This window comes from Girardinichthys multiradiatus, chromosome 5, assembly GCF_021462225.1.
Source record: "Girardinichthys multiradiatus isolate DD_20200921_A chromosome 5, DD_fGirMul_XY1, whole genome shotgun sequence".
Classification (NCBI taxonomy): domain Eukaryota; kingdom Metazoa; phylum Chordata; class Actinopteri; order Cyprinodontiformes; family Goodeidae; genus Girardinichthys; species Girardinichthys multiradiatus.
In genome coordinates, this window is record NC_061798.1 from 42,561,660 (window position 1) to 42,586,112 (window position 24,453).

Consider the following 24,453-nt stretch of genomic DNA (forward strand, 5'->3'; position numbering starts at 1 on the left):
AACTGTTCCTAAGATCGAAGGAAGCAGAAAAAGAGAGAGAAAACATTTAAGGATCGTGTGTACAGACGCAGAATCACAGCTCTGATCATGGTGTTGAGTACAGTTTATTTCCTTTTTTAACCAATTCAACAGATCACAATGAGATATTTAAACACAATATTCTACACTGAAACTATATTAAGCAGTCCTGCCAAGAAACTAGCATTTCCTGCAAGTTCTGCCACCTCTCTCTTTCATTTCACAATATCTTTATCATACCTTCAGCCGCTGGGTGACCTGCTTGTGTTTAATAAAAAGCTACAAAGCTTCCACATGTCTCCCACTGGGTCCATTCATAAGGCAGGTAAAGCATCTTCACTGGTCTATGTCTATGTTAATCTGCACTTCACCCTATGAACATGCAGCCAGGATGTTTCTCTTTGTGAATCTGTACATGTGTTTCCATATGTGTAACTGTATCCAGGTGGTAAGTGAGTACATCTGCGCTCGCGTGCATCGATATCTTTGTGTGTGTGTGTGTGCGTGCGTGAACAGAACAAGTGTTACGACTAACTAAGCTTCGCCAGCTATTGCCATGGTGAAAATAGATCTAACATCACATGACCTAGAATCCCGCCGCTCCATGGAGGGGATGGAAACCCAGTAAAACCAGTAGGGCAAGTGGCCCTCAGTTCCAGCTCAGTGTGCTGTGTCGTTCAGCTCACATCTCCTCTTTTTGTGTTCTAAAAAGCAGGAGCCACGGGTCTTTGCTGTGTGAGTTTCTGTGGGTCCAGGGTTTCGGTGAAGGGCGGGGCTTGGTAGGGGTTGGTGGTAACGATGGTGCCGCCATTGGGGATGGGGTATGGAGTAGCTCGGACGTTGCTTGGAGGAGGGTCAAGGTGCTGCCAGGTGAATAAGTTTGTGCTGGTGCCGGTCAGGTAGCGTCGAAGTGCACTCAGCGTCAACACGGCCTGTTAGTAACACACACATAAACAGGAATTAAAACTTCATTCTAACGTTTAGAGGAATCAGTCAGCTTTCTTCATCTGAAGACGTTTTTGTTTGAGTACAAGAATATATTTTTTAAAGGGCCGCTTTTACCCCTCAAACCACTCGAAGAAATGATAAAAATTTACAAATGTTTCACAATTAAATCTAACAGCTGGGATTACTTCATTTTATCTATGTAATACAAATTCATATCCATTTCACTAATAATATTAATCAATCATCTTTTTGTGTATTATTATTTTTTCGGGTTTTTCTGCTAAATTTAAGGTTCCAAATACATAATTTGAATCTGGGTGCAGGTTTGGAAGAGGAAAAGGAAAATGTGAACCACCTTTGATCTACAAGCGCTGGCCACCTTGAACCACCAACATAAAACTGATAAGCAGGCTTGTTGCTTTGGTCTGAAATCAGACTGCGGTGCCACCTTTCTTCAGGAACTGGACTATGACCTCACCAGTTGCAATTCACATTATCCCACCTTTGACACTGCCGACGGGGTATTTTTGACATAAAGTTGTTCCATTGTTAAACCGGCTGACGGCTCCTCTCCTGGAACTGACCTCTGAATGTGTCAGTGGGTTCCAAGTGAAGTGAAATTAATTGTTAAACAGTACCTACGGTAATCTTGCTGGTTAAGCTGAATTCTCTCTACTGCAGGTGCACAAAGGCAAAACAAATAAAGCTTGCTGGAACTTTAAAGATTGGACCGTGAAGAAAAACCATTTTCTAACCGAATCTTAAAATAAGGTGTCAGACTCCTCTTGGTGCTGGTTCTGTTTTCCTCTTAATCCGTCGATCAATCTTATTCAAATCTTTTAGGTCATAACCAGCAGACAGAAAGGTGGAGCCAGAGCAACTAAGGAAAATGTGCAATGTCTCATTAGATAGCTCTTTTACCCAGCCCTATTGTTTATGCTTCCTAACGTCTTTATGAAGGCCTTCTCAACAGTCTTGGTCAGAAGAATAAAGGGTGCTTTTGGTAAAGGATTTTAAGACATGCTAACTTTTAATTAAACCCCCAAATTGCTGGTTCATTGATGCTTAAGGGGCTATAATTCAGAAGCTTACAGTCAAACATCTACATGTGAGCTTCTTAAACTCTCAGCTAAATGGTTAAAAACAAAAAATTACTTTGTATCAAACATGAGTTGAGATCAGAATACAGATTTCCCTGATCTAAGATAATCCTCAAAGTTAATTAGACAATACAGCCTTAAAATTATAAGTCTGTAAATGGTGCTGTTAGTAGAAGTGTTCTGAAATTCTTACTTCAAACCTTTAAAAGGTTTAATGCCTCAGACGTTAGGCACAACAATGCTGGATCTATTTTAATGATGGTAGAAATTGATGGCTTATCACAACACCAACTCCATAATTTACAGTAAAAAAATTCAGACCCAGTTAGAAAGGAGTAAACCTTTTTAAACAATCTAGTAGCTTGAAACAAGGAATTGTAAAAACATTACAGCCGTTTTCTCAGTTTGGGGTTTAACAAGTCTTGCCCTCATTTACCTCTAAATTAAGTGAAGAAAACAATTCACCACAGGCTCCATTTATTAAAGTCTGATTAAACCAAAATGGAAACATTAATGAAACCTTACAGATCCTAGATCTTAGAGAAACCTACTAAGACTGCAAATAAGAACATTTAAAAGGGCAAAATGTAAACTTCAGTAGCCATTACACTACAGGTCCTTCTCAAAATATTAGCATATTTTGATAAAGTTCATTATTTTCCATAATGTAATGATGACAATTTAACATTCATATATTTTAGATTCATTGCACACTAACTGAAATATTTCAGGTCTTTTATTGTCTTAATACGGATGATTTTGGCATACAGCTCATGAAAACCCAAAATTCCTATCTCACAAAATTAGCATATCATTAAAAGGGTCTCTAAACGAGCTATGAACCTAATCATCTGAATCAACGAGTTAACTCTAAACACCTGCAAAAGATTCCTGAGGCCTTTAAAACTCCCAGCCTGGTTCATCACTCAAAACCCCAATCATGGGTAAGACTGCCGACCTGACTGCTGTCCAGAAGGCCACTATTGACACCCTCAAGCAAGAGGGTAAGACACAGAAATAAATTTCTGAACGAATAGGCTGTTCCCAGAGTGCTGTATCAAGGCACCTCAGTGGGAAGTCTGTGGGAAGGAAAAAGTGTGGCAGAAAACGCTGCACAACGAGAAGAGGTGACCGGACCCTGAGGAAGATTGTGGAGAAGGGCCGATTCCAGACCTTGGGGGACCTGCGGAAGCAGTGGACTGAGTCTGGAGTAGAAACATCCAGAGCCACCGTGCACAGGCGTGTGCAGGAAATGGGCTACAGGTGCCGCATTCCCCAGGTCAAGCCACTTTTGAACTAGAAACAGTGGCAGAAGCGCCTGACCTGGGCTACAGAGAAGCAGCACTGGACTGTTGTGGTCCAAAGTACTTTTTTCGGATGAAAGCAAATTCTGCAAGTCATTCGGAAATCAAGGTGCCAGAATCTGGAGGAAGACTGGGGAGAAGGAAATGCCAAAATGCCAGAAGTCCAGTGTCAAGTACCCACAGTCAGTGATGGTCTGGGGTGCCGTGTCAGCTGCTGGTGTTGGTCCACTGTGTTTTATCAAGGGCAGGGTCAATGCAGCTAGCTATCAGGAAATTTTGGAGCACTTCATGCTTCAATCTGCTGAAAAGCTTTATGGAGATGAAGATTTTATTTTTCAGCATGACCTGGCACCTGCTCACAGTGCCAAAACCACTGGTAAATGGTTTACTGACCATGGTATCACTGTGCTCAATTGGCCTGCCAACTCTCCTGACCTGAACCCCATAGAGAATCTGTGGGATATTGTGAAGAGAACGTTGAGAGACTCAAGACCCAACACTCTGGATGAGCTAAAGGCCACTATCGAAGCATCCTGGGCCTCCATAAGACCTCAGCAGTGCCACAGGCTGATTGCCTCCATGCCACGCCGCATTGAAGCAGTCATTTCTGCAAAAGGATTCCCGACCAAGTATTGAGTGCATAACTGTACATGATTATTTGAAGGTTGACGTTTTTTGTATTAAAAACATTTTTCTTTTATTGGTCGGATGAAATATGCTAATTTTGTGAGATAGGAATTTTGGGTTTTCATGAGCTGTATGCCAAAATCATCCGTATTAAGACAATAAAAGACCTGAAATATTTCAGTTAGTGTGCAATGAATCTAAAATATATGAATGTTAAATTTTCATCATGACATTATGGAAAATAATGAACTTTATCACAATATGCTAATATTTTGAGAAGGACCTGTATTTTCTATCCATTACTTTTTTTAATCCCTTATAACAATTACGCTTTTTTTTATTATTATTATTTGTTAGCCAGTCATTCCTTTTCTATACCCACTGCTTGCAGGATAGGGTTGCTGGCTTTCTCCAGCAATGGGTAAGAAGCAGGGTACACCCTCCACAGGCCAGATCACAGATAAACATGACAAACATCCATGCAGGCGCATACTCACACCTAAGGGCAATTTAAAGTAGCCAATCAACCTAACATGCAAATTTTCAGACTGTGGGTGAAGGCAGGAAACATGCATGTGAAGAACATACAAACTGCATGCATGAAGGCATGGGCTTAGATTCTAACCCAAAAAGTCTAGCGCTGCCTTTTAATTTTAACTGTATAGGGTGGCTTAACAAGTCTGGAAGTGGAGGTCCTCAAGTCATATTACTAAAGCAGCAACAACTAAATTAAAATAATAATAAATACCCAAATCGTAAACTAGCATTCAAATTTGTCAATACAAATAACCAAATACTAAATTAAAAAACAATGTTACATTCCCCAACCATGAACAATCTTAACTGTCACCATCAAAGTAATTAGACTCGTTTGAACTTGCAGTATTAGACCGACCCAGTGACTTTGATGTGCAACAGCAAGGGAGTATGAAGCAAAGACACAAATTGTTGAATAATGATAAGTAAAATAAATTTTTTATGTCTTTAATTTTGATTTTAATTACCAGTTTTAAGCATTTATTATTATTTGTGGAACTGTAGCAATTTTGCCCTCCATACACCTGCAGTGTGTTTAAATATTGGACATCACAAGGGTTGGGGTCTTAAGCAAAAGCCTTTTTTTTACTCATATGGAGGATATAAATGAGTTTCTGTCCAGCACACACCAATAATCCAGATGACACATGGCTTCTTAAACACAGTTGATGATAAATAAAACAGATTCAGTAAAAGGGCAATGTGAATAAAAAAGGTACAGACCCAGCTGAGGATTGAAAAGAAGCAGAAAGCGATGGTGGCTCTGGCAGCATCCGAGCCCTGGGCCAATGGCAGCTCATCTGGAGACGTGGCCTGCCACTGATTGGCCAGAAAACAGAATCCAACAAACCACAGAAAGCTGGCCACTCCTGGAGGAGAAAAACAGGACTGTATTTATGATTTCATTTTTAACACCCTACAGTCTCATATCAATCTCTCCTTTTGGTTTCCGACACTTTCTTTTATCGGTTTACATGAATCAGGAAGAAGCATGTTAAGAAATAGGATTTTTTTTTTGTCTTTGTTCAGATGTACCAGAAAAGATGAGGTCAAGCAGTACAGCTCGTTTTCGGTCCTTGAGGTTACTCATGGAAGGGAAATAAACGTCCAGGATCAGGAAACAGATGCTGCCAAGGAAACAGGCCACACCCACGGTCATGCCAAAGTTACATGCATCTGCGTTTTTGTTGAAGACACACAGCAAACGCTCGCTGCCAATGTTGATGTAGCCTTCGTTCACTATGCAGCTGAACACCACAATGGAGAAAACCTGCAGACAGAAAGGTTATCATCTGGGAGACAGGGGATGCACTCACACTGATGGACGGATGCTTTTCATTCCTCAGAAACACCAATACAAAATGTGGTGTGTGCAGCCAGTTATCACATTAGACTTTGGAAGTGTTCAGTTATAATTAATCATCAACAATAGTGTGCAAACGTTTTGAACAAAGACCAAACCGCCAAACTTCAAGCAGATTTGCACAGAGGTTCTTACTTGTCCCCATATCACTGTGAAGCCCAAAGTCAAGATCAAAGATGCAGTGTGTGAGCAAGTGGAGGACAAAAGACAAAGTGCCAGGTCTAAAACATCTACTATAGATTCAGAAGCCTTTTAATGTCCCAATGACTCAAAACACCCTCTGAAAATGGTCAATTATTGGACTCAATGGGAGTAAAAACACAACCAAAGTCAGAAACCAGCAGCGCAACTGTAAAATACCCAAATAGATTACAAGACAGACTGACTGCTTGGCAGCACATATAAAGAAATGACTCAAGACTGTTGCACAGTAGTGGTGGTACTTGCTAAATAAATTTATTTTGCCTTTTTTTTACTCATACCAAACACTCAAAGCACTTTACACTAGAGCCATTCACCCAGTCGCATTCACTAACCCGGACACCATTCAAACACCATCAGTAGACCAGTAGGGGTGGCCTATTGTCCCTGGCCTTGCCCAGGGGCACTTCAACATGTGACAGGAGGAAGCTGCAACTGAACCCACAACCTTTGGATTGCAACTACAACTACTTTACACTACATTGTGCCACAGCCAGCCTTTTTGCTCGTTACAAAGATTGACAAAGTTTATATATATATATATATATATATATATATATATATATATACCCTGCTCAAAAAAATAAAGAGAATACTTAAACAACACAATATAACTCCAAGTAAATCAAACTTCTGTGAAATCAAACTGTCCACTTAGAAAGCAACACTGATTGACAATCAATTTCACATGTTGTTGTCCAAATGGAATAGACAACAGGGGGAAATCTTTGGTGATTAGCAAGACACACTCAATAAAGGAGTGGTTCTGCAGGTGGGGACCACAGTCCACTTCTCAGTACCTATGCTTTCTGGCTGATGTTTTGGTCACTTTTGAATGTTGTTGGTGCTTTCACACTTGTGGTAGAATGAGACGGACTCTACAACCCACACAAGTGGCTCAGGTAGTGCAGCTCATCCAGGATGGCACATCAATGCGAGCTGTGGCAAGAAGGTTTGCTGTGTCTGTCAACGTAGTGTCCAGAGCCTGGAGGCGCTACCAGGAGACAGGCCAATACACCAGGAGACATGGAGGAGGCCGTAGGAGGGCAACAACCCAGCAGCAGGACCACTACCTCCACCTTTGTGCAAGGAGGAACAGGAGGAGCACTGCCAGAGCCCTGCAAAATGACCTCCAGCAGGCCACAAATGTGCATGTGTCTGCACAAACTGTTAGAAACCGACTCCATGAGGATGGTATGAGGGCCCGATGTCCACAAATGGGGGTTGTTCTCACAGCCCAACACCGTGCAGGACGCTTGACATTTGCCAGAGAACACCAGGATTGGCAAATTAGCCACTGGCGCCCTGTGCTCTTCACAGATGAAAGCAGGTTAACACTGAGCACATGTGACAGATGTGACAGAGTCTGGAGACACCGTGGAGAGCGATCTGCTGCCTGCAACATCCTTCAGCATGACTGGTTTGGCAGTGGGTCAGTAATGGTGTGGGGTGGCATTTCTTTGGAGGGCATCACTGCCCTCCATGTGCTCGCCAGAGGTAGCCTGACTGCCATTAGGTACCGAGATGAGATCCTCAGACCCCTTGTGAGACCATATGCTGGTGCGGTCGGCCCTGGGTTCCTCCTAATGCAGGACAATGCTAGACCTCATGTGGCTGGAGTGTGTCAGCAGTTCCTGCAAGATGAAGACATTGAAGCTATGGACTGGCCCACCTGTTCCCCAGACCTGAATCCGATTGAGCACATCTGGGACATCATGTCTCGCTCCATCCACCAACGTCACGTTGCACCACAGACTGTCCAGGAGTTGGCGGATGCTTTAGTCCAGGTCTGGGAGGAGATCCCTCAGGAGACCATCCGCCGTCTCATCATGAGCATGTCCAGGCGTTGTAGGGAGGTCATACAGACACGTGGAGGTCACACACAATACTGAGCCTCATTTTGACTTGTTTTAAGGACATTACATCAAGGTTGGATCAGCCTGTAGTGTGTTTTTCCACTTTAAATTTGTGTGTGACTCCAAATCCAGGCCTCCATTGGTTAATAAATTTGATTTCCATTGATGATTTTTGTGTGATTTTGTTGTCAGCACATTCAACTTTGTACAGAACAAAGTATTTAATGAGAATATTTCATTCAGATCTAGGATGTGTTATTTGAGTGTTGCCTTTATTTTTTAGAGCAGTGTCTGTATATATATATATAACTGCTTATCTGTTTCTCAGAAAAAAACTCTTCTATATAATAAAGATTCATAGTAAGAATGTTAAAAATAAGATGGAATGACTTTAAATGAGGGCTGCACGGTGGCGCTGTTGGTAGCACTGTTGACTTGCAGCAAGAAGGTCCTTGGTTTGATTCCCGTCAGGGGGTCTTTCTGCATGGAGTTTGCGTGTTGTCCCCGTGCATGCGTGGGTTTTCACCGGGTACTCCGGCTTCCTCCCACAGTCCAAAGACATGCCTGTTAGGTTAATTGGTCTCTCTAAATTGCCCTTAGGTGTATGAATGAGTGTGTGCATGGTTGTTTGTGTGTTGCCCTGCGATGGACTGGCGACCTGTCCGGGGTGTGCCCCGCCTCTCGCCCATAGGTTGCTGGAGATAGGCACCAGCTTCCCTGTGATCCACTATGGAATAAGCGGTAGAAAATGACTGACTAACTTTAAATGACACAGACAGAATAAAATTAAATAAAAAAAGAGATTTTAACTGTTATGTCTAAAGGGCAATATTTGGGGTGTTAATATGGAGAGGAGAAAATAAAGTAGAAAAGTTAAGTGTTTATATGAATACATTTATTTAAATAATTAAAATTAGTGATGTTAACTGGTCTAAACAATTATTAATACAGTATAGAATAAAACAAAACAAAAAAATAAGATAAAATAAAATAAAATAGTCTTGTTAACTGGTGTTACTAAAATAAAATAAATTTCTATTAAAATAAGAATAGAATTGCTTCATAAAATACTCAGAAGGGTTGATAATGTTTAGTAAACACAGTATATTGAAGATTTTTTATTAGATAGTGTCATTTATTTTAATTTAATTTATTGATGCCCAGTGACAGACAGGCAACATGTGCAGGCCTGCCCTGCTTCTTGCCAATGGACTGCAACCGATTGACGGATGGCTGTGTAGATGGATGGATGGATGATGGATGGCTGGCTGAATGGATGGATGGATGGATGGATTAAATCTAATTAAATTAAAAACTAGTCTAGTTCACTTGACTCACTCTTGTTGCCTGACTGCTGTATGCTTCAGTAACTGCCTGTAACACATTCAACCATTAATAACCATCACTCAGTACTCAAGTGTTTAAATCCCTGTTGTTATTTTGTGCAGTTCTTTTATTCCTTGTTATTCGTTTGTTATTGTTTTCTATGCAAAAATATTCATGCACATTTTGTAATTGGTTTTTAATTATCATGCTGAGTGGCTCATTTCTTTAAATCTGAGTATTATATTTTTAATAACTGTACTGTGTTTTGTTCATATGTTCTTATGTTTCCTTGGTCGGTAAATCTATTGTTTTTCAAATCTGCAGACTGCTTGTATTACTACTGCAAGGTCATTTCAAAATACTTATTTTCTTCAGGTTTCTGTCATTCAGTTGGACATATTGTTGCTTTTCCTTTGTTTTCTTGATAACAAAACGACAGTCTCAAAACTTTATTCCATTATTACAACAATAAAAATGGCTTCACTTCAGGAGATGCTGTCTGGTGGTGATTTTACTTATAATTCTCAAACAAAATGATTAATTATTAATGGTCCACAACCTCTCCATGTTGGCAACGAATATCTTTTTATTGATTAGTCAAATGCAAGCTCGAGTTTCTCCTTTCATTTAGTTTTTACAGTATTTATTTCAGACGAACCTCTGTTAAATCGTGTTAATATGAATAATGAAAGAAAACACACGATGACTCACAGCAGCACAGCATCATATCACAAAGGAACCAGGGGTTTCATCCTGATCAGAGGCTTTTAAAGCATAAAGCACCCTCTTAGTGACTTCTTAAAGACACAATAACAGATAAAATCAGTTTCTTACATCTCTTATTGAGCTTTGTGTAAAAAAACCCCAAAGAAACAGCTGTAACGTTTGACGGGAAAGTGTCACATTATCGCGAAGCAGAGAGGCAAAAAGGGGGGCTGCAGGTAGGCCCGTCCATTCATGCAGACCCGCATCACACATATGGCAGAGGAGGCTTACCCACGACAGCAGTCTGAGGATGGTGCGGGGATGCATGAAAAAGGCGACCGGATCGAAGGGGACGCTCCCGGCCTTCCTGGCGCCGTACGCGCCCACTGTCTCCATCCCACCGGGTTTTTAGCTGCCTGAACGCGGCGGAGAAAGCGAGAAGAGTCGGTGTGAGAGCAGCCCGCAGCGGTGGCGTCCCTCCTTCAGCCTCCGGATGAAGTCACAGCGCGTCACCGAGGCTCATCTGAGGCAGCAACAGCACCGGTCCAACAGTCCTGCCTTCAACTTCATCCGAACAAATCCCCGTTTGTGTTTCTAGTTTTCATTTGTTTTATTGCTTTATGGGTGGATGTAGCCTTAAGATTTTTCAAACTTGAAAATAATATATCTTTTTTTTTTTACCAGCTGTACACCCAGGTGGGACTGATAAAGTTGTACAAATAACTTAAAGTGGATATCCTTCATTTTCAGACGTTCAGCATTTTCTTTTACATTTAGTTATCCATCGAGCCATCCGTCAAACTATCCATCATCCATCCGGGGCCCAAACCTCCACTGACACCACCTTCCTCCTGACTTCTTCACAAATGTTAATATTAGTGCCAAAATAAAGGCATTTTTTTATTTGTGTACATTTTTCATTTAGTTGTGTTTTTATGTCTGTGTGTCTGCAAAAACGAATATGTTCACATTTGTAATTTTCTAAAGAAAATACAAGAGAAATAGTCTGATGTCCAAGATTAATTTGTGCCATATCATTTTATTTTTGGGAATTTATTAAACATAAAAAAGAGAGGAAAAGCAATGACAAAGACAGGTTGTCTATTTTAGATAAGCTGTAAAGGCTTATGGCTGTCAGAGTTCAATAGCTAAAGTCTGTATTTGATTACATCTGCAGGTTTGTTTGACACCTAATAGTGCTAAGAAAAAGTATTTGCCCCCTTACAGATTTTCTCTGTTGTTTTGTCACACTAAAATGTTTCAGTCCATCAAGCAGTTTTTATAAGATAACCTGAGTTAATACAGGATGTATTTTTTAAACAATGGTTTCATTTATCAAGGGATCCAAACCAACCTGGGCTTATGTGAAAATAATGCCACCCATCTGTCCTTCAATCAGCCCGTCATGTGTTGATTTTGAGGTCTTTTAGCCTACTTCATCTTGTCCGACAGGTTCTATTTAAATGGTTTCTTCATTTTACAGGTCTGGCAGTAAAAAGGCTCGTGTGTGGCTGGTCACATTGAGTCAAAAACGTGTTTAATTGTAGTTCATTAATGCTTTAACTTTTTTTCATATGGCGATATCGTTAAAAAGTAGTGAAATGTATGATTATATGAAAATAGTTTGATGGACAAAAGGAAAGGTGACAACAAAGAAAAATACGTATTCATAGCACTGCAGTTCAATCAAAGAAACCAAACCCTTGTTAAAAAATTGATTTAAAGCCGAATGACATACAGACATTTTGGTTTGTTGCATCAAAGCTCATCTTTGGATTTGTTTTCTTTTGCTTCTTCTTCTTTCATGGCCTCAATGTATTTCCTCCTGTCTTCATCCTCCTGAAAAAAACAAAACACAAAATCTGTTTAATCCCAGAAAGATCTCATCTCTTATACTTTTGAAAACTGATGTTTACCTTAACTCTGTCTTTCTTGGCTTTTTTCATCTCTTTATCAACAAACTTAACCAAGTCTTTTATCTTCCTTTTCCCAGTGTAAACCACCACCTTGCAGTCACAAAGGAAATATTCCATCCTTTTTAATTATTTAAACAGGCAAAGACATTCAAATATTTGCAGTTGAGAACAGTGCAGTAAATGCATCAGTTCATACATGTTGCGTACCCTCTCAGCATACAGAGCAGGAAACAGGCAGAGTGATGGGTAGGACCCCTGCATTGACATGTTGATGTCGTTGGCCGAAGCGTCGATCCGAGTGACGACCACATCCTCCCGATCCTTGAGGGCCTCAGCTAGCTCCTCCCACAGCGGAAACATAGAGCGGGACTTTTCACTGTACGAAACATCTGGGATGCAGCATAAACAGGCCCAGAAAGCAACAAAAGTCAACTATACGCTGGAGCCATGAGGAAAAACAACAACATTTAACTCGTCACAACTTTATGGCAACTTTATGTAGGATTTAGGTCTGGAGACTTGGATAGCAACAAAAAAAGTTGAATTTTGCATCTGGTAAACTATTTCTGTGTTGGTTTTGATTTTGCCTTTTGGATCATTATCCAGTTGATAGAGCCTGTAGCAGCCAATAATGTAACACCTGCCAATAATCTAATCATTTTGGCCAATTTAAATGTAATAAAGCAAATAACATTCTGGCGTTTTTGAGTCCATAACTTAACATAATATTTTGCCAAATAAGGTACTAAGTTATTATGTTATTGACTGATAATTAGTTGTTGTCTTTCAAAAGATAAGTATCACATTGGCGTTTGCAATTCTTAACTAATTAAGGAGACAGGGTGCTGCATCATACATATGCTTGATAAAATAATATGAGGACTATACCATTCACCACACCAGGAGACAACCCTAAGAACCCTAAGAACCATTTTTTCCTTCCTTCCAGCTAAACAAAATTTGTTTAGAGGCACAAAAGCAACGTGACTCTTCAAACCAAAATAGCTTTAGTGGTTGTTTATAATACCTACCATTGGAAATTTGTTAACATTTTTAAATTAAAGAGCAATTTTATTTTTTGCATTTAGGTTTACTACTTTTCTTCAATTATTATAGACAAGGACATCATAAAAGTAGGTACTTTGCAACCTATTGTCAAAACGAATATTCCTTCCATTATTAGTGTCATTTTTTATGGAAATGCTGAGCATATGTTGCATGAAAACAACCAGAAAAACAGTTAAGCTACCATTTCTTTATCACCGTTCCATTTTAAAACATTGCTCAGTTCTTTGGCAGTTTTGGCCAAAGTTATTAAGAGCCACAGTTGTAGGTCTAAAAGCTGTGTTGCAGACCCCTGATCTATATCTATTTATTAGTAGCAGAATTGTCCAAAAAAATGTCCATCAGATCCTTATTTAAAGTGTCAAGTGTTTCAAGGAGTTCATGATCCCTAGGATTCTAAGGTCTTTGGAGGCGAACCTGGCCCACAGTATCACTGACACTCCTCCTTACTTATCATTGACAATGAGATACTTTTTCACATTTTCATCCTTTGTTTCATTTCAGAGCCTCACGTTGTGTTTATTGCCAAAAAGCAAGGGATTTTGTAGAAATATATATGAATTTTTTCTAATGTTGGATGTTTTCCTCACCGAGTAAATTTGCTCAAATTAAAGGCTCGATTTCTCTTAAACTCAACAGTGAGTAATATACAAACTTTCTTCTATTTTTACACATTTTTAACAGGGTGGTTTTAGGTGTGAAATTATAATTTCACACTCTCAGGTATGAGAACAGAGGTAATGTTTACTTACAAAACAAGACAAAAACAGTCTTGTTGGGGTTAAATGCTACTTTCTCCAGATTCATTCCCACCAGCTCCTTAACGGGCTTCTCATCCCATCCTTCGGGAATGGGCTCACTCTGCAACTTGGGCTGTTAAAAGCAAACAAGCATGTTACGATCAAGGCAATATGGCTGCATGCCAGCCAACATATCTGAGCCAACTTACCTTAGCCTTGCCTTCGAGGTATGAATGGCAGAACTGTTTTATGATCTCCACATCCAGGGTCTCAGATGGCAAATGGTAGGTCATGTGATCTGTCAGGTTCACCAGACGGATGTGAGGAGCTTCAAAGTGTCGGACCCGGAAGTACTCCATGAGTCTGCCGTTACGGTGTTCTTCCACGTTCACCAAGACAAACAGAATCTGGGCAAAGACACATAAAGGCCCACTTTCAAGGCTGGGGAGATCAAATAAGGACTTTGTGATGAGTGGCTTGAGCTAAACTGGAGCAGATTTTTTCTGTTTCTACTTTCTGACAGACAATCAAAGGTTTGATGATGGAAAAGTCACAAACAGGAGCTTCAAAGGTGGAAAATCACAAAATCATTATCACTGATCAGTCTGATCTGAATCTTAAAACAGTCACCTGAAATACTTTAATCCGATTGACAATCCAGTTTTATTAATAAACACATACAGTGTTGCAGAAGGTTTAAAACAACTCCTCAGTCCTTTATAATGTTGAGAGCCAGACATTCTCATTAAAATGCTCCTAATTGTCAGGCTAGATTCCACTCAATGCCCAAATAATCTTCCTTTCTTTCATCATTTATTTTCAGGCATAATATTTTTCAGCCTTTTTAGAAGCTTTATAAAAAGCTTTGACCTAAAACCCACCAAAAAATTCTGATCAGTACATCTGTAGTTAGTGTTAAATGTTTTAACAGAGCAGCAAACAAAAATCATTCTTCTAAAAATGGTCAGAACATGAAGTAGTAAGGAAAAAGCAGCCAAAGTCCAAAGAGCATGTTTGAAAGACCTTCAAGGATAAAGAAGGATTACAAGAAGGTCCAGCTCGTCAGTAAGTATTTGCATTCAGCCTCCTTTACTGTGATACTCCTAAAATCCAGCGCAACTGACTGCAATGGTGTAATTTAGTCTCAGTATAAATACAGCTTCTGTAAGGACAAAGGAGGACTTGTTTATGTTTTATACCTGGCTTTGGTCCTACAAGCAGACCGCAAGAGAAAAAGATTAATCCAAGTGGCGGTTAAAGGTTTGGCTGATGTGAGAGGAATAAATTACATTTACTTGCATTGCTGCAGTTAAGTAGTATTTTATATATGTATGTTTTATGAATAAAAATCTTTGAAAAAGAAATGTTTCCCCTGAAGTGAAAGTTTCACTATAGTAAGAGTACTTTTTCTGACTTCCACATTTGGTTATGTTACAGTTTAACCTCTAATGGTGCAAAATTAGTGTAATATATTAAAGATGGCTTAACTCACAAGTTTAGAAGTGTGCAAGCAGGTGTAGGTGTGTGTGTGTGTGTGTGTGTGTGTGTGTGTTCCTGTCTTGGCATCACAGTGAGAACCATTGTCCCGATTTCACCATCAAAATGAGGACCGTTTGTACCAAAGTGAGGACATTTTGCTGGTCCTCACGACCTATTTTGCTAAAGGTTAGGTTTAGGACTAAGGTATGAATTGACTTTAAGTTCAGGTTAGGGTTAGGCATGCACTGGTAATGGTTAGGTTTAGGGTTATTGTCAGGGTTAGGGCATAGAAAGGGTTGAAAAGGACTGAAAATCAATGGAAGTCAATGGGAGTCAACGCATGGTCCTCACTACATATAGCAAAACAAGAGTGTGTGTGTGTGTGTGTGTGTGTGTGTGTGTGTGTGTGTGTGTGTGTGTGTGTGTGTGTGTGTGTGTGAGAACCTTCATCCTGAATGCCTCTGCAGTGCTGTGGAAAGCAGAGAAAATCTCTTGAAAGTCGTCAGAGCTTTTGTTGACAAAGAGCAGAGCGTGGTTTAACACCGGTGAACCAAGGATCTGGGAGGCTGTCTGCAGGAAGAGAGAGAAAGAAAAACATCCATGAACTCAACAGCACTGTGTGGTTCTTACCAGGTCCAAATGATAAACAATTCAGCAAAAGACTGTAAACTAAACTGATACATTTCAAATTCACCTGCACTGATTGGGAGAACAGAAAAAAATGATGCTGTTAAATAGCTTCAAGTTTTATTTAGATTTCAGGTGGAGGGAAAAAAGAAAAGTATTTAGCCAAGATGAACAGTGTACAGTATATAAATGTGCGAAGGTCTTAAGTTCTTCCCTCTTCTGCTTTATAAAAAATATAACGTTCATATCAAGGTTCTCTGAAAGGTTTTTTTAGACTTGGACTGCTTTTTCCCTCACTTTTGGTCCACAACCATGACTGCAGTTATTGGATGTCCTAATCCTTTAGGCATGAAACAAACGTCTCCTCATAACAGACAGAGAACCAAAGTACCAACTGTGAACTAGATCTTCAGGCAAGGTGTCGCAGAGACTCTACTTGTTCCCATCTCTTTATTTAGATCCAAGGATAATATTAAAGATAGCACAGTTGCAGTGCATTGGATTATATCACAAGGAGAGACTGTGGATGACAACTTGGCACCTAACAGATCTTTGATGGTTTTTGTCCTATCCCTTAAAGACATGACTAAGAGATACTGTTCATCTGCTGTAGATTATGTTTTAGGCTTCACATGTGTTCACTTTCCTCATTAAAGAGTGCTCTCATGGTCAGAACCTTAGAGAAGATGTAGCCCAGGTCCAAAGAAAAAATTTGAAACATCTTTTGAAGACCTGGAGAACTACTGATGAAGACCACTTTAAAATATTACAACTATGTCTGGATCCTTGGAGGAAGCTTACGAAAGAAATTAAGGCTGATTTAAAGCTTTTGCAGAGTGTTGCATCCAGAAATCTATTTACCTGCCCATTGTATTCAGTGACTGGATCCATCTGGTAGATGGAGATAAAAACGATCAGGTCCTCTTTAGATGTTTCTGGCTTCATTTTGTAAGCCTGAATGCGCTGAGACTGAAGCACACACAGACACGAGAACCCAAAATGGATCGATATATAGATGGTAAGCAGCCCAACAACATGAAAATGCAGAAAATAACATTTTTAGCTGCTGTAAATATGCTTAGAAATACATGAAACAAATACTTTAGCTTTTAAAAAAATATTCATTTTATACCAAACTTATCTATAATGGCTTAATAGGGACATTATAGATAACAATAAATAAATAAATGAATAAATACTGTAGGAGGTGGGGTAAATTCTCAGAAAAAGAATAATGTAACATATTATCTGATGTTGGAAAGTTTATAATTTGTGCAAAAAAGTCAAATTAAATGGATAATTAGTAACCTAATTAGATATCAGAGTTTTTGATGAAAATTTTAGTATTTTATCCTTGAATGTTTTGTTTATTTATTTATAATGCAGCAATAACAGAAAATATCCTTGTTTTTTTAATCTCAGAAATCACACCTTCAAAGAAAACACTTCACAATATCAAATGATCCTTCTATGACATTAATCTCATAATTTGAGAGTTTTGGGGGGAAATTATGCCTCCTTTTATTTGTTCATACCCTTCAAATGTTTCTTTCTTTTAATCTGGCTAGCTAATCAATTTAAAATTAAGCTTTTCTATGCAGACAGAATAAACTAACTATCCAACAATTCATTCATTTAATTCTTTCATGACTTTTTTTTCCTGTTTTACTGTAGTTTTTCTGTATATCAACCAGTTAAAGGATTTTCTGTGTCTTTTTGGATTAACTGTACTTTTCTGAGCAGCAGAACATCCTGAGTGGCACTGTATTTGTTGATGAGTTCATCGCTCTGCATCACAACGAAGCGGATGTCAGGAAGGTCGATGGCTGCAGCGTAAAACACTTGGACGTACTCATGGTTCAGCTCCTTCACACACAGACACAGAAAGGTTAGGACTTTGAGTAAAGTCTGAAAATTTAGACAGAAGAAAAATTAAAATTAGTTTGTTTACCTTGAAGAAACCAACCACTGTTAGCTCCTCTGTGGCTTCTAATTGGTTGAGATCCACGATGAGGTCAGCAGGTGACCCCGCCCTCCTTTGCAGCCAGATCAAGATGGAAGCTGAGCTCTGAGGAACTTCATCACAAGCCATAAGAAAAACACATTATCAGTATTTTATTGAAAGCACAAACATCTTTGCTGCTTCTTCAATGAGATTTGGGGAAAAAGTAACCATAATGTATGAGTATGACATCATAACTCTTATTTGGCTATGGAAATGAATAATTATTCTTAATTACAAGCCTGAACACAGCCCAGTAGGAGAAGTTTATATTTTGGCTTTAAAAATATTAGAAAGTCCTATCAATTTGTTAATCTTTTATTTATATTTTAGTTGCTAATGTTTGGATTACTGAGTTTTAGATTTTCTGTGCACCTGCTTCAGTGGTGCTTTTAGATGTACTGTTGAAATAAACTTATTGAGACAGAACCCTGTAGTTTATCAAGGCTTAAAAGTCTTACAATCTAATAAATATATACTTTATTAAAAATGTATATACATATATAAATAATCATTTTAAATAAAACTTTAACAAGTTTCTACCTGTTAAGAGAGAGTTTTCCTTTCTATTGTTGCTACATGCATGCTCTGTATGAGGGATTGCTGCAAATTCGATGCAAACCACTGTCTCTACACGCTCATCCAGGAGGAGTGAATGCTGCAAATCACTGACTTGAACAAGCTGTGTTTCCATAGATAGAAATACTTTTGAACTAATTTGAAGAATAAACAGAGTTTGACTCCACTGTTTGTTGTTGATTAATTGGAATGTATGAATCTGACTTGGAATCTGTATGATTCAATTGAATTGACTTTGTAAAATGCCTTGAGGCGACATGTTGTGAATTGGCGCTATATAAATAAACTGAATTGAACTGAAAATAAAATCCATATCTATAATTATTTAAATGTGCCAATAATTTGGTAAATGCAAAATGACATCTATAAATATGGTAATCATGACTAGAACCTGAATTCATGTTATGTTTAAATCATCTATAATAATTTCAGTATTCATTTATTTTAATTTCATAAATAAATTAAATTATTGCTATAGCTCCAACGTCTTAAGCTGCCTCCAACAACTAACCTGCTAGCCAATCACCTTATGTACTGCAACACAGGACCATGAAATAACCACATAAAATAATAATGAAATTTTTTTACATGCTTTTAATACATGATTAATAAACACTTTAATTAATTAGTTTCAAATCTAATTTTGTATATCATAAATTGTTGCAATCTTTAGTTATTTACTATGTGTTGCATTTTTTTTAACGATCACACATTTAAATATTCATTTAATGCATATTTAAATAATAAATCGTGTTACTTTGCCCTAATAAGTGTGCGAATATTCTCCCTTTAGTTTACATACGCCCTCTAGCGGCTGCTGTGGGCATTGCAGGTAGAAGGGAGAGACTGAATCTTAGATTTTAATATTGACAGACTTTTGTTTAATGTCTGTTCATGTATTTGCATAGCCTTCTTTAAAGCATTATTGTTTTTTAAGTTTAAATTTAAGGCTTTAAATGGGATAATGACTGTCCTCCACCCCTGTAGCTTGTGCAGCATTGTAATTTTTGTCATTGAAGTCTATTTCACTGTTAGTTTTAATTAAGTTCCTTTGTAATAGTAGTGTACAGATTAATGTCTTGATTGGACTGAAGTCTATTTTACTTATAGTTTTAAATAGGTTTATTTGTATTATTAGTTTTAAAGGTTAACTTCTAAAAGCCTAACCTGGGAGTGGGCCAGATAATTAACATTTGGCTAGAGGGCCCATAGACAGGACAGTCTTTTAAATATAACATTGTTTTATGTCTTGTCCCTGATCAAATAAATTTAAAATAAATAAACAAATTTGATCATTCTCGAACATTCTCGGTGTGTAAAAGACACATGTTGCACATACCAGGGCAGAGAGCTGGGTTGTTTATGTCTCCAGAGAGGTAGAGTCTGATTGTGGGCTGGCCGGTCACATTAAGCTTTTTCACCAAGTCTTTTTCCTTTTTCACATCAATGACTGCCAGTTTGACCTCCGACCCCTGAAGCTCTGCAGCAGCGGATTCGAATGCGGCTGCCACACGATGACCTTCTGATGTCAGCGGAGTATCTGGTAGACACACAGAGGGAAGACGAATATTAGGAGGTTGATGTGTGATGATGTGTGTGTGGGTCTCAGTGTGTTACTTACAGAAGTGCACCAAAAGCTGCTTGTGTTTTTTCAGAGCCCTGTTGAAGTTTCCCTTCCCAAGTTGTAAAATTCCTTCCGTCTCTGGAAATGTTTTGTCTCCCTGTGGATGAGATTGTGTGTCCGCTGCAACAAGCATGCACAGACAGAAGACCATCACTCCTGGCAGCAGCAGCAACAACACCAGCTTCTTCATGACGGATCACCCGGAGTTTGATAAACCGTACCCAGGCCGTTCTTCACAACAAGGTGAGACAGTGGAGGGTGTGTGGCAAGCTGTGAACACTTTTGTTATCTGCTAACAGACCAACGAATCAGTTGCTGATTAACTTCCCTCTCAGAGACCTGCTGTAATTCTTCTATTGGCTGCTGCTAATAACAGCATGTCCTTTTCCTGGCAGACTTTACAAGGTCAAAATGGAAACAGCAATCTTATAATTCACAAGATGCATGGAAGCTGAAGAAAATTAGGGCAAATAAACAATTACTTCTGACTTATTTATATAAGAGGCAGAATAATAATTTTTATAATTACTGAAAAATACTGATTTTTCAGAATATTCTCTTAATTAGCACAATTACAGACAGTCATAGTAATATCATGTTAATGTTCAGCCAGATTTACTCTAAAACAATAAATACATAAATACATACATAAATGCACTCCTGTTTGAAATAAACTAGTTTATTTTCTTCATGTGGCACACATAATAATAATAATAATAATAATAATAATAATAATAATAATAACAGCAACAACAACAACAATAATAATAGTAATAATGATAATAATAATAATAATAATAATAATACAATATTATTTTTGTTAATTGGTATTCAAATCTCTTTTTTGCATAGTTATTTAATGTATTTTAATGTTATTTACACATCTTCACTGGGGATGTCAATAAATAACAACCAAATTATAGAATCAGATCAAAATTTGAGAATTAGAAATGTTACATTAAGTTAAACAGCATCACTGTAATTTACTTTTTGGCCTCTAAAGGGCGCTTCAGGACTCTGAGCCACTGCACCTCCAGACTAAAACAACATTTCCCAGGCAAGAGCCCTTATTGAACTGAACAGATGTTATTCCTGTTGTAACTGCACAATGGGGCATCATGTGAATATTTGTATAACTTTGTTAATAATAGGGCAACTCTGACTGTTTTATAATACCATTTAAGAGCTATATTTGAAGGCCTAAATGATTTGGATGAAATTTGAATATTTATTTTTCTTCCCTTTGCTTTACAGGCAGTAGACAGAGATGCAGACTTATGGTGTAGCTTGTTTATTTTAACTTATTCAAGTTTTGTGCAGTGTTCATTCATTCATTCATTCATTCATTCATTCGTTCATTCGTTTTCAGCCCACCTGAGTCAATACTTTGTACAACTGTTCTGTTGCAGTTACACCTGCAGGTCTTTAGATACTGAAAAAGAGCACGAGGAATTTATTTTTCCATGAACTAATCGTGTTTGTTACATTTGGTTTTGAAAGAGAACATTTTAAAAACCCCTGGAAAGAGAAGTGGACGCCAAAAATAAATGCTTGTGGCATCTTTTGCAGCACTTGGGCAGTTAGACAGTAGGCTGATTATTGCTAAAAGAAAAAAAAAACATCACATTTTGAACCACACCCTTCAGGTAAACATGCATTGCCAATTTTTTAACTCATTCTTAGTTCTCAAAACACTTATTTTGACTCCAAATACCGGTACCTCTACAAATCCTCCAGCCAATTCCCGGGGCAGCAGAGTTGTTGCCATCAATTTCACTGGTTTTTACATCTGCTTTGGAATCTAGATCATACATTACAATCTTTCCACATAGATATAGACTTAGAAGTATGAATCGCAGTCATTCCTTAAAGACTTTTTTTTAAATTAAACATTAGATTTTCCCCCTAAGTAGCTTTCGCGGGCAGGCAGACCTCCTAACAAGCTCTGAGTTCAACCTGCTACCTGTCTCCATGCAGTCAGTAACCTGCTTGTCAGACCAGCCTGCCCAGTGTTTATTGTTTGCTATCCATTTGTCTCTTCCTGTCCCCACACCTCAACCAGTTTGTCAAAGGTTTTTTCCAATAGAGAGGGAGTTTTTTCTGTTTTCTTCATTGTCACCGAGCACCCATTCAAAGGGAACTGAGTTGTTTCTTTTTATCCAAATAGGCTCACCTTTTTTCCATTTCAACAGGAACTGATTCAAAAAAAGAGACCCGAATCAGGCTGGTGAGATTTTATATACAGGTCCTTCTCAAAATATTAGCATATTGTGATAAAGTTCATTATTTTCCATAATGTAATGATGAAAATTTAACATTCATATATTTTAGATTCATTGCACACTAACTGAAATATTTCAGGTCTTTTATTGTCTTAATACGGATGATTTTGGCATACAGCTCATGAAAACCCAAAATTCCTATCTCACAAAATTAGCATATCATTAAAAGGGTCTCTAAACGAGCTATGAACCTAATCATCTGAATCAACGAGTTAACTCTAAACACCTGCAAAAGATTCCTGAGGCCTTTGAAACTCCCAGCCTGGTTCATCACTCAAAACCCCAATCATGGGTAAGACTGCCGACCTGACTGCTGTCCAGAAGGCCACTATTGACACCCTCAAGCAAGAGAGTAAGACACAGAAATAAATTTCTGAATGAATAGGCTGTTCCCAGAGTGCTGTATCAAGGCACCTCAGTGGGAAGTCTGTGGGAAGGAAAAAGTGTGTCAGAAAACGCTGCACAACGAGAAGAGGTGACCGGACCCTGAGGAAGATTGTGGAGAAGGGCCGATTCCAGACCTTGGGGGACCTGCGGAAGCAGTGGACTGAGTCTGGAGTAGAAACATCCAGAGCCACCGTGCACAGGCGTGTGCAGGAAATGGGCTACAGGTGCCGCATTCCCCAGGTCAAGCCACTTTTGAACCAGAAACAGCGGCAGAAGCGCCTGACCTGGGCTACAGAGAAGCAGCACTGGACTGTTGCTCAGTGGTCCAAAGTACTTTTTTCGGATGAAAGCAAATTCTGCATGTCATTCGGAAATCAAGGTGCCAGAGTCTGGAGGAAGACTGGGGAGAAGGAAATGCCAAAATGCCAGAAGTCCAGTGTCAAGTACCCACAGTCAGTGATGGTCTGGGGTGCCGTGTCAGCTGCTGGTGTTGGTCCACTGTGTTTTATCAAGGGCAGGGTCAATGCAGCTAGCTATCAGGAGATTTTGGAGCACTTCATGCTTCCATCTGCTGAAAAGCTTTATGGAGATGAAGATTTCATTTTTCAGCACGACCTGGCACCTGCTCACAGTGCCAAAACCACTGGTAAATGGTTTACTGACCATGGTATCACTGTGCTCAATTGGCCTGCCAACTCTCCTGACCTGAACCCCATAGAGAATCTGTGGGATATTGTGAAGAGAACGTTGAGAGACTCAAGACCCAACACTCTGGATGAGCTAAAGGCCGCTATTGAAGCATCCTGGGCCTCCATAAGACCTCAGCAGTGCCACAGGCTGATTGCCTCCATGCCACGCCGCATTGAAGCAGTCATTTCTGCCAAAGGATTCCCGACCAAGTATTGAGTGCATAACTGTACATGATTATTTGAAGGTTGACGTTTTTTGTATTAAAAACACTTTTCTTTTATTGGTCGGATGAAATATGCTAATTTTGTGAGATAGGAATTTTGGGTTTTCATGAGCTGTATGCCAAAATCATCCGTATTAAGACAATAAAAGACCTGAAATATTTCAGTTAGTGTGCAATGAATCTAAAATATATGAATGTTAAATTTTCATCATGACATTATGGAAAATAATGAACTTTATCACAATATGCTAATATTTTGAGAAGGACCTGTACATACAGCTGCATCCCAGTAAATTAGAATATGATGGACCAGTAAATGTATTTTGTAACTAAATTTAAAAAGTGCATCCCATGTGTTATATGGATTCATTGCACATTGAGTGATATTTCAAACATTTATTTCATAATCTAATACATTCCAACAAAAGATATGATGTTTAATACAGAAATGCCAGCCAACTGAAAAGCATGTCCATGTCCTGAACAATATATGTAGTCAGTACTTGGTTGGGGCTCCTTTTGCATGAATCGCTGCATCAATGAAGTATAACATGGAGGCAATCAGCCTGTGGGTCTACTGAGGTGTTAAGTAAAGCTCAGGAGGCTTTAATAGGGGCCTTGTTTCTTGTTTTCTTCTGGACAGTAGTCCATAGATTATTCTCCATGAGGTTCAAATCTGGTCTATGAAGCACAGGGATACTATTATTATTAAAGCAGGTTGGTACCTTCGACAGTGTGGACAGCTGATAAAAGAAATCAGCAAAGTATCTCCATGACGGCCGTCACTAGAGGGACTGCCTTGATTGACTTTGGACTTGATAAAACACAGTGGACCAACACCAGCGGAGGACAAG

The 24,453-nt window shown here is 38.9% G+C and overlaps 2 protein-coding genes across 2 annotated transcripts; both read right to left on the reverse strand.

Moving 5' to 3' along the window:
• Positions 1-85: 85 nt before the first annotated feature.
• LOC124867793 (synaptogyrin-3-like) lies at positions 86-10,532 on the reverse strand. Its single transcript, XM_047364396.1, has 4 exons — positions 10,277-10,532; positions 5,570-5,804; positions 5,258-5,403; positions 86-950 (listed from the first exon to the last, which is right to left on the reverse strand). The coding sequence occupies exons 1-4, from the start codon at positions 10,379-10,381 to the stop codon at positions 723-725; spliced, it is 714 nt and encodes a 237-aa protein (XP_047220352.1). The 5' UTR covers positions 10,382-10,532; the 3' UTR covers positions 86-722.
• Positions 10,533-11,004: 472 nt separating this feature from the next.
• zgc:136472 (uncharacterized protein LOC678514 homolog) lies at positions 11,005-20,296 on the reverse strand. Its single transcript, XM_047364395.1, has 11 exons — positions 20,015-20,296; positions 19,733-19,933; positions 17,764-17,888; positions 17,544-17,678; positions 16,674-16,781; positions 15,630-15,755; positions 13,916-14,113; positions 13,719-13,839; positions 12,109-12,290; positions 11,902-11,991; positions 11,005-11,824 (listed from the first exon to the last, which is right to left on the reverse strand). Exons 1-11 carry the CDS (start codon positions 20,205-20,207, stop codon positions 11,744-11,746), a joined length of 1,560 nt encoding a protein of 519 aa, XP_047220351.1. The 5' UTR covers positions 20,208-20,296; the 3' UTR covers positions 11,005-11,743.
• Positions 20,297-24,453: the final 4,157 nt, after the last annotated feature.

Excerpts from the sequence above, each read along its gene's own strand:
- zgc:136472 (XM_047364395.1), bottom strand. The coding sequence starts at position 20,207 with ATGAAGAAGCTGGTGTTGTTGCTGCTGCTGCCAGGAGTGATGGTCTTC. Across the intron at positions 14,114-15,629 it reads CAGAGGCATTCAGGATGAAG|ATTCTGTTTGTCTTGGTGAA; the intron begins GTTCTCACACAC and ends GTCTTTGCCCAG. Across the intron at positions 11,992-12,108 it reads CTGCTCTGTATGCTGAGAGG|GTGGTGGTTTACACTGGGAA; the intron begins GTACGCAACATG and ends TGTGACTGCAAG.
- LOC124867793 (XM_047364396.1), bottom strand. The coding sequence starts at position 10,381 with ATGGAGACAGTGGGCGCGTACGGCGCCAGGAAGGCCGGGAGCGTCCCC. Across the intron at positions 5,805-10,276 it reads TCCTCAGACTGCTGTCGTGG|GTTTTCTCCATTGTGGTGTT; the intron begins GTAAGCCTCCTC and ends TTCTGTCTGCAG. Across the intron at positions 951-5,257 it reads TCTTTTCAATCCTCAGCTGG|GCCGTGTTGACGCTGAGTGC; the intron begins GTCTGTACCTTT and ends TGTTACTAACAG.